General features: G+C 49.3%; 1 protein-coding gene across 1 annotated transcript; it reads right to left on the reverse strand.

Moving 5' to 3' along the window:
* Window positions 1–2428: 2428 nt before the first annotated feature.
* LOC143834381 (zinc finger protein RFP-like) lies at window positions 2429–11321 on the reverse strand. Its single transcript, XM_077331189.1, has 7 exons — window positions 11143–11321; window positions 8800–9214; window positions 7631–7726; window positions 6259–6489; window positions 5247–5269; window positions 3747–3865; window positions 2429–2736 (listed from the first exon to the last, which is right to left on the reverse strand). The coding sequence occupies exons 2-7, from the start codon at window positions 9190–9192 to the stop codon at window positions 2672–2674; spliced, it is 927 nt and encodes a 308-aa protein (XP_077187304.1). The 5' UTR covers window positions 9193–9214; window positions 11143–11321; the 3' UTR covers window positions 2429–2671.
* Between the last annotated feature and the right edge of the window lie 1286 nt (window positions 11322–12607).

The following is a 12607-nucleotide window of genomic DNA, read 5'->3' on the forward strand; positions in this document are numbered from 1 at the left end:
GGAAGGTGCAGGAGGAGAAGCCCCGGGCTTGAATGAGTCCCTGAGGGGGCGGGGCCAAGCCGGCTCTTGGCGACAGCCAATGGGCGCGCTCCGGCACTCCAAGGGAGGCCAATGGATGAAGGGCGCATTAAAGCCGCTCGAATCGAAACCGAGGTCTTGCGGAGCGCACGTGAGCGTCCCGCGCTCCTCCTCTTGGTTGGAAGCGGCTACGCCAGGTGGGAGGTGGATTCAGGTGGGCCGCTGGGAAGCAGCGGGACAAAAGAGAGGCACCTTTAAGACCAGCCAAGTTTTAGTCAAGGCGTGAGCTTTCCTGTGCTTGCACGCTTCCTCAGGCCATGCGCTAGGCATCATCGGACTGCAGATGCAAGGGGAGAGTGAACTAGGAGTAAATTAGGAGTAAGTGATTATGCGCAGCGTAAGGGAGATCGAATAACGCCTTGCTGGAATAACAAACTGATTTCATCGGTCCTTTGGGTTCAGTTGTCGTTCCCAAAAGCATAAGGGGAATAAAAATGTTAGGGTTAGTGATGAATGGCAGGCGCTTTCCCGATTGGGAGCAGCGGCAATTAAGAGACCTGTTGCTAGCCCCACCCGTCTCCGCCCAAGTGACAGATGGCAGTCTAGAAGGGGTGGGGGGCAAACTTACATGCATTTACTTGGGGGTAAGTCCTCTGATGCCTGTCAGACTTCTTTCATGTAAGTATGCATAGTGAAAGGCGGGGTATAAAAAAAGTTCTTCACGCACCTTGCTTGTCACCACAGGATTTGCAAAGGGGAGAAGCCATATAAATGCTTGGAATGTGGAAAGCATTTCAATCGCATGTCCGGAGCTAGCAAGCTACACCTGGGTTATAGAGGACCTGGCTCTCCTTAGCCCATGTTAACAAACAGCCATGAGCTGGGGACAGGGGACCAACTCACTGATATGACATCTGCATGCCTACCCATTGTTCAGGGGGCTTGCAAATCCAGGAACACCCCAAATCCCATCATGGTAATTTCATCACCAAATCTTTCAGAGCACAAAATGTAATTATTATCAAGCCAGGTGGGCTTGATTGCTTTACTCCAGAAGACTCCACCCTGTCAGACCTTTCATCCTCCCTGCCTAGATGTAATCACCTTTTGTCAACTTTTAGGGTACACCCCTCCCACAATCTGTAGTTTTCCCCTTATTTTTGCATCCAGTTATTTTGCTGCTATTCCCTTGTGTGGGTTATATAATTATTGCTCTTCTACCAGCCAAAATGCTGGAAGTGAGATTCTCCTCTCACAAGAGAGTGGGCTTAATTTCCCTGAATCAGTTGGGGTTTTGTTGTGGTAAATCCGGCACACTTTAAAAACACACCGCACAACAGAATGAACTGAAAGCCAGCCCACAGAGCCACTCCCCCTCCTTTGATTGAAGCACCCTTTGGAAACATTGTTTCATTTATATTTATTTCAGACAACCGCACAACCTGCATAGAAATACCCTCCTTGAACAATTTAGTTCTGTATCGCTCCATGCCAGGACAGCAAGATGCTTCCTAACTTTGCCAGGTAGGCAGCAGCTGGGACAGAAACAAAAAATGGTGAGTCAGCCAGAGGCCTTGGTGAAATGGGCAGTGGTGAGCTTCAGGGAAACAAAGATGACCCCAAAGGCCATCTAGTCCACCCCACCGCACAATGCACAAGGAAGAGACTGAATTGTCTGAGGCTAGATCCGGGACCAAGTATCTTACACTCATGCCCTCCCCTTCCCCCCTATACTTTGGACCATCTCCTACAACAGAAAGAATGAGGAAATCTAGCTGTGACCTCTGTCATCCCCCTGATTGTCAGGATGGATTCAGCTGATCTGGCTGGCTAGGTGATGACCCCTCCCTCCCCACTCCATGAGCGTCCCTCTTGAAGCCGCAAGCTCGATGGAAAAGACAATCATTCCCATATGGAGTGTACTGTTCTTCAGTGAAAATGTACAACAGCTGCGCTCCCTGGCTAGAACCTCTAAAACAAGCTCTGAATTAATCAGTTATCCTTCTCAAGTTTGGCCAAGGCTTTGCAAGCCTGAGTTTTTGTTTGGGGCTTTTGTTTTGTCCGTTAACTTAGGGCTGAAGCTAGAAGAGAGGGGCTTGTCACTTCATGCAGATGGTCCTTTAAAGCATGGGGTAGTCAACCTGTGGTCCTCCAGACGTCCGTGGACTACAATTCCCATGAGCCCCTGCCAGCAAATGCTGGCAGGGGCTCATGGGGATTGTAGTCCACAGACATCTGGAGGACCACAAGTTGACTACCCCTGCTTTAAAGGGTGTGTGATTTCAAAACAAGGAATGTGGATGAGCCAGGTGCTGAGAATTGAGGAAATATGAAAACCCTTTCTCCAGGGTGATTGTGTATATGTGCAGCTCCTGGGTGCTGGCCTTTGAGTCATGCAAATATTTCAGGCTAGTGTATTCTTCCTTTATTAGCCGGTGACACAGAAAAACAGCAGTCTTTGGCTTAATGGGGCACCTTTTTCGGTCCGAGGAATTGTAGCTTTGTGAGGCTCCAAATTCCTGGCCTGAACGGTCCAGGTTAGTCCTATCTCATCGGATCCTGGAAGCCAAGGAAAGTCAGCTCTAGTTCATATTTGGACTACCATGAAAGTCCAGGTTTGGCATGCTGGAGCAGGCGAGCAAAACGCCTCCATTCACCTCTTGCCTTGAAAACTCTGACAAAACCCAGCGGCATCCTGAAAGTCTATCGCTACGTCCCCTGTAAAAGAGAAAGGATGGGATGAGATCCTGGGCAGAATCTGCCACGCGTCCTTGGCCTAAACAGAGAAGTCTCTTATTGCAGCAGCTACTACCTCTGACAAGCGGCACAGCAAGGAATCAGTGTTTCTTCTTCAGTAATATCAGGGCTCTCTTAGCCTCACCTCCCTCACAGGGTGTCTGTTGTGGGGAGAGGAAGGGAAGGCAATTGTAAGCCACTGTGAGCCTCCTTGTAGAGGAAAGCGGCATATAAGAACCAACTCTTCTTCCTCAGTGATATTGGGGCTCTCTCAGCCCCACCTCCCTCACAGGGTGTCTGTTGTGGGGAGAGGAAAGGGAAGGCAATTGTAAGCTGCTGTGAGCGTCATTGTAGAGGAAAGCGGCATATAAGAACCAACTCTTCTTCCTCAGTGATATTGGGGCTCTCTCAGCCCCACCTCCCTCACAGGGTGTCTGTTGTGGGGAGAGGAAGGGGAAGGCGAATGTCAGCCGCTTTGAGACTCCTTCTGGTAGAGAAAAGCGGCATATAAGAACCAACTTTTATTCTTCTTCAGTAATCTCAGGGCTCTCTCAGCCCCACCTCCCTCACAGGGTGTCTGTTGTGGGGAGAAGAAAGGGAAGGCAACTGTAAGCCGTTTGGGATTCCAGGTAGAGAAAAGCAGCAAAGAAGAACCAACTCTTCTTCTTCTTCAGGTGGTACTGACCCTGGGCTGACTCCAACCATTATGCCATACAGCCCCACTTAAGGACTGCCGCCAGTCCTTTCACATCTGTTTGGTTTTGTGCTGACATATTTCAGGAGTTTGTGCGCATACAGTGTACAAAGCAAACTGATGTGACCGCCCCAGCCCTGAAGCTAGTGATCTGCATCTAAGAGCTGGCCACAAGGGGATGTGAAACTCTGCTTCTCAGCCTCACCTGACCATGATCCCATGCCTAGAGGGGTTCCTGGCCTGTCCCTGTTGGACGGCCTTTTCTCAGCCTCTGACTCCTGCAGGCTTGGCTTCGTACCTTTAAGTTTCTTTAGGGCCCTCTCCAGTGTGGAATTGCCGTCAGCAAATTTATAATCCTTCCGTTTTAGCAGCTGAACAATCCGGAACGGATTTAGATATTTGACCTCTTGCTCACACCTGGAGAGGCAAACGGAGAATAACCAAACAAGTCAAAAACTTTACGGTCATGGACATGAACAGCAGATAGGCTACTGGAGCGGGGGAGAGGGGGGGTGCAGTGTGACAAACCAGGGTGGTAAGCATTTCTAAAGCCGGGCCAGGCTCTCAAGCCTCGATCCGGAAACTACAGCTGGTCCAAAACACAGCCGCCAGGGTCCTCACAGCAACCCCATGGAGGGCTCACATTCGGCCCCTTCTCTACCAACTACAGTGGTTGCCAGTTGAACTCCAGAGCAGGCTAAAGGTTCTGGTAATTATCTTTAAGGCTATACGCGGTCAGGGCTCAGTGTACCTGAGGGACCGCCTCCCTGCCTATGGCCCTCACAGAGCTTTTCACTCCGCCACCACCAACAGGCTAATGGTCCCTGGCCCAAAAGAAGTCCGCCTGGCCTCAACTAGGGCCAGAGCCTTCTCAGTCCTGGCCCCCACCTGGTGGAACGAGCTCCCAGAAGAGATCACAGCTCTGATGGAGCTAAAACAGTTCTGCAGGGCCTGCAGAAGGAAGCTCTTCCACCAGGCATTGGGTTGAGACCGAGCGACCAACAACATCTACAGGGCTCCTGCTCCGTCCCTCCTAAAATATCCACCCACGTGTCCTGCTCTGGACCTGTTCGTATTGTTACGGTTTGCACCTGTGTTACAGTTTAGTGTTATTACTGTTGTATGAAAGTTGTTATGTAAGCTAGGTTCTGCGTACCGTTTCTACGTTTTATGTAAACCAGCCTGAACCTCGGGGGAGGGTGGTATATAAATATAAATAAATATAAACAAACAGAAGCAAGGCCACTCAAATGTTATCATTTTCAGCCTGGGCCAGAAACGTGGCTGGAAAGTGCCAGCCAGCATTGCATCCTTCCTCGTTTCCTTGCTCACCAGCACAATGCGCTGCATGAAGAGGCCTCCCTTTTGCCGTGCAGGCTGCAGATATACCAAGAATGAACATGTGCAGACATGCCGCCTGCCTGGCGGGCTGCCCTAGCTCAGCCTCTGACGGGGGGGGGGGATAACATGTACTTATTCTACATTGAGGGGGTGGGGGAGGAGAGAGAAAAAAGTTCTGTAAACTGCTACACATGGTCTTTTCTTCTACAACTCTAGAGATCTTACTCACCAGCTGCTGAACGACAATACTTAGCAGTATGTCACAGGCTTCTCATTTCAAATGCCACCGTGTCAAGGGGAAGGAGTATTGGCCTTCCCCACAGCATACCTGAGCAGCAATAATGCATATTAGGAACGCCCACCCTACTGTGTCTCCCTCTCCAAGCTACAGAGAAGGCCTCTTTCACTAGCGGGACACATATTTCACTGCAGAAGAGGAAAAGGAAGGCTAGCTTACCTTTTCACTATGCTCTCCGTATCCTGGATGAGAAGAAAAAGAGAAAATTCAGTTTCTACCCTAACGACCCCATCAGATCCAAGAGAACGATGGTCCCATGCCCTTGTACCCAGAGCATGACACTTATTTATAAAACATCTACTCGGGCATCTCAAAACATTTAAGTATGGCAGAGGAATAATCTTTAGGCTGCTCTTGCATTGAGCAGAGGGTAGGACTACATGGCCTGTATGGCCGCTTCCAACTCTACAGTTTATGAATCAAGGGCTTAGTACCGACGGCCTGAGTGAGGACAAGTTGGTCCAAGTTTAACTATTACACAATGAACGAATCTACGATGAAATAACACACTATATATGTTTTGTATCTCTTGGTCCTTAATCACTCTGAGAAACCACTGAAGAAGGGCTGGTTTTTATACCCCACTTTGCACCACCCAAAAGAAGCAGTTTACAATCGCCTTCCGTTTCCTCTCCCCACAACAGACACCCTGTGAGGTAGGTGAGGCTGAGAGGACCCTGATTTTAATGCTCGGTCAGAACAGCTTTATCAGGGCTATGGTGAGCCCAAGGTCACCCAGCTGGCTACATGCAGAGGAGCGGAGAGTCAAACCTGGCTCACCAGATTAAAAGCTATACCATGCTTGCTCATAAATGATATTTACAGAAACTTACACATACTGTAACAAAAAATACTAAAAATATATATGGATACTTAAAAAATCAGCGTGTCCTGAAGCATTCCAAATGTTATATATTTTTTCTATTATGGAAAAGTTTCTGTAAATATTTCTGTTTATGAGCAATGGTTTATCAGAGTGATCTGGCACCAAGACATACAACATATATATGGGGTTTTATTTCACAGGAGAAGACTTGTTCACTGAGTGGTTATTTACATGTGGACCTGCCTGTTTTTGGCTACTTGTGCTTTCTCCATGTTCTCCATTTCAGCTGGATGAAGAAAAGGCAGCCTTGCACTTTCACGAAAGACAGCTGGCCCATCGTCTCACCTGCAGGAGCTGGCTAGCCGGCAGCTCCAACTTGTCCTCTGCTTCCCGGGCCAGGTCCTCCATTAAGCACACTGGCTTTTCGAGCTGGCGGAAGTTCCGGGTCTTCTTCTTGTGCATCTCCTCCTCAGTCTTTTTCATCCGGGCCAGCATGCGCTCCTCTTCGCTCTTCAGGAAAGGCCACAGGTCTCTGAAATTGACCGCCGTCTTCTGCCTCTCTGCTTCCATCTGCTCCTGCAGGGCGGAGAGGTACGGAAAAGTTGGTGAGAGTTCAGAAACACAAGCCCAGTTTACCAGTCACAGGGAACGCACGTCCCAATCCATGCGCAGGGCACAATTTCTTTTTCCCTTTATGCACACATCAGGTATTGCGTGGGTTACTTCGTTTTTATATTTTTATAAGCCACCCATCTCTAGTGGTCAATGCAGGACCACGTTTGTGTGTGAAGAACTGCATATTCAAACAGGACCAGTACCTGGATAATTGTGCTAAGGGAACCTTGCCAGCTCTTTGTTCGGAACTATTGTGCACACGTAACGCATAACATGCACACGTAACATGCAAAGAGCCTCTTGTGGCGCAGAGTGGTCAGGCAGCAGACATGCAGTCTGAAAGCTTTGCCCATGAGGCTGGGAGTTCAATTCCAGCAGCCGGCTGAAGGTTGACTCAGCCTTCCATCCTTCCAAGGTCGGTAAAATGAGTACCCAGCTTGCTGGGGGGTAAACGGTAATGACTGGGGAAGGCACTGGCAAACCACCCCGTATTGAGTCTGCCATGAAAACGCTGGAGGGCGTCACCCCAACGGTCAGACATAATCCAATGCTTGCACAGGGGATACCTTTACCTTTAACATGCAGGTTTTGTGTGCATTTACTGCTGAACATGAACAGGGCTGTAGACAATCATCCAAGTACCAAGGTACAGCCTGGTGCATTTCAGGGACAAACTGCACAGGACACTGGAGTCCCAAGGCTCAAATACCGAAAGTAGATGTTGTCCCCCAACATCACTGGAAATCCGTGGCAAGCGCTATCATGGGGGATGTATGGTTTCGCTTCTTTTACATCACGGTAACACACTTAATAATTACTCCCCCAGTGGCTAAATCCCTCCCCCCACCACCAGGGCTGAGCCCAAGCCAGCATACACAACTGGGGCTCCAGTCCCAAAAGATAATGTGCCCTGGCTTAACCTCTGACACCGCACAGAGGAAATTTCCACTGGATGCCCAAGACACCCAAACGCTCTTTCCCAAAAAAGTAAAGGGAGATCAAAGCATGCCAGAGAACAGACTCCCTGGGAGGGAGGTCTACCCGGTGGATCAATTCGCACTCAGAACCCTCCCAACGCTCATTCCGATTCAGGGATACTTACAAACAGGTCACTGCTCTCCGCTTGCGTGGCTGCTATACTTGCCACAAGCTCTTCTTTGCATTTCTTCAGGGCCTCCAAAGAGTCAGAAATGTGACCCTCAAGGAAAAACAAGGTCAGATCAAGATTAGTTTGTAGGAGACTTAAAAGCAGGGGGGATGCATATCAGGGATTCTGTAAAGTTAGGCAGATTGTGAGTGGGTGGGGAGGGAGGATTGTGTCAGTAGTTGGTTCTCGTGGCCCTTTCCTTGCATGCCCAGGGAAATGCCAAACGCCACTTTGGGGTCAAGAGGCAAATTTCCTCCAGGCCAAACTGGTCAGGGATTGTGGCTTTATTGGTGGAGGGCATCATCTGGGCAAGGAATTGGGGGTCCCTGTGGTTAAGCAGGTAGTTGTGATTTTCCTGCGTTGTGCAGGGGGTTGGACTGGAAGATCCCAGAGGTCAGGTTTTATTCAGATTTGAAGAAGTGGACAATAACACGAAAGCTTCTACCTTGAATGAAATCCTGTTGGTCTTAAAGCTGCCAGTTTGTTCTGCTGCTTCAGACCAACCCACCTGAATCTTTTCGAGTCAGGTAACTCTAGGCCCTGCATCGCAAAGTCTAACTCCCAAATCCCAAAATGTAAATGTCCCTAGCTGCAGTGAACAAGGAATAAATCTTTTGTCTGGGGGAACAGAAAAGGGATCAGACCTTAGACGTGGTCCCTTCCGCTACCCCCCCCCCCAAATCCATCTACACACATCCTGGTTTTTCTTTAATTTAAAGGGTCGCTGTTGTTCACAGAGGAACACCACGAAATAACTTGTTCTGCATGGGCACACAGAGGATCTCCCAAATGATGCCCAGCGCCCTCCCCAAAATACTGTTCACACAACACTTTAGAAGGAAGCCACCTCTATTTAGAACTCTTGCTAGTTTGTACTGTAGGCATGAGTACAAAATTCTTTCTAAACAACTCAGCCCTTGCATGGTACGGTGGCCAGTTTTGAGGCTCGGGTTCCCATCCTTTTCGTAAATTTGCACAGATTTTGATGTCTCACTGCCCCAGTGATATTTCACTGCAGACGTTGCAGTTCCAAGCAGACCATCCTAAGTACGGTGCCCAGCGGATTCTCTCGTTCGGAAGTATACACCCTTCATCCCCAAGCTCTTTCAGTGAAGGGTCCATACCTTGTACTCTTCGGCAGCCTCGTCCACTGGAATTGTATTGTGACCGCAGTGCTCCTCCTTGCACGAGGTGCAGATGAGGACTTGATCATCTCTGCAGAAAAGATTCTGGGGCTCTTGATGCCTCTCGCAGGTCTCATACCTGTCTGCTTCCTCCTGGTCATTCAGGAGTTTGCTTATTTCAACGAAGTCAGCCAGGCTGTAGTTTAGTTTCATGTCTCCAATTGGAAAATCCCTTTTACACACCGGGCACAAGGCGCTGGTGGGAGAATACAAAATGCAAGCGTGGCACAAGCTGTGCTCACAGGTCAGTGTCACCGGATTTGAGAAATATTCCAAGCAGACAGGGCAAGTCACTTCTTCCTTGAGCCTCTTTCTGGGATTCTCAGAAGCCATGAGGTCTGTAGAATGATATTAGCTGGAAGAATAACATAGAATAAAAGTAAGTGAAGTGATACAAAGACAGTCAAGGAGCAGGTAGACAAAAGGACTGGTGAAAAAACTTGGCTCAAATAAGAGGCTGGGGGGGGGGGTTTAAAGCAAAAACACATGCTAGAACCGTAAACAACAGGACACAATACAGTCCCTCTCTCCAAAAGGAGGGCATTGTGCAAACTAATATTATTGGGTTGTTTCTTTTAATAAGTAAGCCTGTCTGGTAAATCTTACTCTAAGGAAGTTTTCATAACTTTCTATTGGCCACCAGCAATCCTTCCCCACAAAATGGGACTTGCACAGGAAGTATTTCCAAGCCTATTTTCATAAAGAAATTAAGGACACCACTGGAGACAGGAGAAAATAGCAACCCGGGCTTTTTTTCCTGGTCCCAAGAGAACAAAGTTTGAGTCTAGTGGCACCTTTAACACCAACAAGAGTTTAATTCTGGGGATCAGCGTTCACGAGCATGCACATTTCTGGACATGCCCATGAAAGTTTATACTTCCCTCCAGGAGATCAACAGAGGCCAGATCCAAGTTGGGAAACTCCTGGATATTTGTAGATGGGAGCCGGGGAGGGCCAGCGACCTCAGTGGGGTACAGGGCCATGGACTCCGTCCTCTGTCTAAAGCCTCCATTTTCTCTAGGGAAATTGATCCTGAGCCAGAAAGGGAACGGGCAAGGTGGAATAGGGCTTCCAAAGCGAAAGCAGGCCTGTCACAACATGTACGTATTTCACTAATATAGGCCAAACTGTAAATAAAATTACTGACACACCTCCCGCCTTTCTCCCCACCAGAGATACAAACTGGCTGATTCCATTCCTCTTTTTTTTTTGCCCATTTTATCCTCCAAAGTAGTCAACCTGTGGTCCTCCAGATGTCCATGGACTACAATTCCCATGAGCCCCTGCCAGCAAACGCTGGCAGGGGCTCATGGGAATTGTAGTCCATGGACATCTGGAGGACCACAGGTTGACTACCCCTGCTCCAAACCACCTGTGATTCCGGGGGATTTCCAGGCCCCACCTGGAGGCTGGCATCCCTCCCCCTCCTGGGAGGTTTCATCTGCAGGGACGCATTTCGGAATGTCCCCTGCAGAAGCCGCGCTGCCACCGACGGCTGCTGGGTTTCCTACAACCCCTCAGTCTCCCGCCACTGACCCCAATCGCCCCACAGCGACCATTTTGTGGTTCCCGCGGAGGCCATTTTGCGGCGACGCCCTCCGCCGTCGGAAAACCGACGAGCCTCCAACCGGACCGGGGACGCGCTTTCCAAAGGGCGCAAAGCGTCAGAGTTGGCATCACAGATAACTCCTTTTAAACTTTTTTTTTCCAGGGGGGAAAGCTTCTCCTAAAGAAACCCCAATAAACTGAAAAGTTTCAACACTGTCGGGCATTATTTTGGAAGGGACGGGGAAAGGCTCCATTCGGGGAGAGTTTTTCCACGCGCTGATCTGGAGCGACTGCGTCGGATCCCGAAAGCGAAGCGTGGCTGCCACGTGGAGTGGGGAGCCCTGCAGCGAAGCGCGGGGGGCTATGGCGGAAGACAGTGGTGCCAAATCACCTCTGAACGCCACCTTGCCTTGAAAAGGCGGAAAGGTTGGAATAAATCAGCTGGGACTTGACGGCCATGTCTTTTTTTTTTTAAAGTTCAAATTGATTAACACGTGCTGTAACCCGCCCTGAGCTATTAGGAAGGGCGGGATACAAAAAAAAAAAGAGAGAGAGATGATGATGACGACGATCGAGCCCTAAGGACATCGTTGTATTACAGAGGGGCATAAACCCAAAGGGCAAGGAGGCATGACCGATATAGCACAAGAAGCGCGCGCGCAAAACCCCAGCGAGGTCGTCGGGCCAAAGGTGGGAAGCGCCCACCTGGCTAGCTCCGCAGGGCAGGTTACTTACTCCGATTCTCCGCGGCGAGCAGCCAAATGAGCTCTTGGGGGCTGCCCGGGGACGAATCAAGCAAGCCGATCGCAGACCTCCAGCGAGCTGGCAAGGAGCGCGCAGCAACCTCGCTTTGCTACCCCGCTCGAACCACCCCGGGGGAAAGAAAGCAGGAAGCCCCGGCCTTGAATGAGTCCCCGTGGGGGCGGGGCCAAACCGGCACTTTGCAACAGCCAATGAGCGAGCTTCGATATTCCACGAGAGGCCTATGGATGGATGGATGGATGGATGGATGGATGGATGGATGAAGTCCTAACCAAGGCAGAGCTTGCTTGATTTCCAGGATTTGTTGAGATTAGGCTACCCTGGCCAACCAGGATCATATCTGTCTGATTTTAATTCTTACTGAATTGAAGCAGGATCTTTTTAATCCACCTCCTGATCGCATCTGTTTCTGCATTCTGCACCTATCTTATTTCTCGCATTTTCTCCTCTAAATCGCAAATCTGGAGACCAGATTGCTGAGACCTTTCTCTCTCCTCCCCCCCCACCTTTGGTTTAAGCTGTTGATTGGTCTCTGCTGATTGGCTGGTTTCCAGCAAGAGCAGCCCCCTTGATTTCAGGCGGTTCCATTCGGAGTGGAGATGGGGGTCAGTTGAAGTATGTGCAGGACTCTAGCAGAGTACAATTTGTTGGAATTCTTGTTTTGCATCCTTGCAGGCAGGGGTAGTCAACCTGTGGTCCTCCAGATGTCCATGGACTGCAATTCCCATGAGCCCCTGCCAGCAAATGCTGGCAGGGGCTCATGGGAATTGTAGTCCATGGACATCTGGAGGACTACAGGTTGACTACCCCTGCTTGCAGGTACAGTCTGAGGCTGAAGTGATGCATGAGGAGACTGTTCCATTTTGACAGTTGTTGCTGTGTGTGTGTGTGTGTGTGAGCAAGAGAAATTAGACTGAGAATCTCCCTGTTCATATTGAGGCTCATCTGTCAGAAAATGTAAAGTAAATATCAAACACAACAATTTAACAGCCAGATTGTTAAGGTAGTGTGAACAAATGAAAAAGGAAGTGTATTTATGGAAACCAGATTTTTTTACCTCGGAGAAAAAGTTACTGTTGAAATAAATATAAAAAAAGATGGTGTTTGACTGTTCTCTAGTACGTAAGTAAACATATTCAGTATTGATACAGAAGTGGATAAACATTATTTGAAATAAGAAGAAAATAACCAAGGAATTGCTGTTGTCACTTGACAGCTTTAATATACAGTTTTTCTCACTATGGCCCATTATGCACGGCCGCCGAAACGGCGATTTCAGGTCACATGGAAAACGCGGAGGGGGAAGACGCGACGCATACCGGTTATACACGGGGCGGGGCGCGACGGCGGCAAAACCCAGAGTAACCGATTATGCACGCGCCGATCCGGGCGCCGCGTCTGGTTGCGCCCCGCTCACCCGGAAGCTGCGCTTTCTTCC

The sequence above is a fragment of the Paroedura picta genome, chromosome 3, assembly GCF_049243985.1.
Source record: "Paroedura picta isolate Pp20150507F chromosome 3, Ppicta_v3.0, whole genome shotgun sequence".
Lineage (NCBI taxonomy): Eukaryota > Metazoa > Chordata > Lepidosauria > Squamata > Gekkonidae > Paroedura > Paroedura picta.

Coding starts and splice junctions, on each gene's coding strand:
- LOC143834381 (XM_077331189.1), bottom strand. CDS start 9,192: ATGGCTTCTGAGAATCCCAGAAAGAGGCTCAAGGAAGAAGTGACTTGC. Junction 7,727..8,799: donor AGGCTGCCGAAGAGTACAAG/GTATGGACCCTT, acceptor TTTTTCCTTGAG/GGTCACATTTCTGACTCTTT. Junction 3,866..5,246: donor ACGGAGAGCATAGTGAAAAG/GTAAGCTAGCCT, acceptor TTGCCTCTCCAG/GTGTGAGCAAGAGGTCAAAT.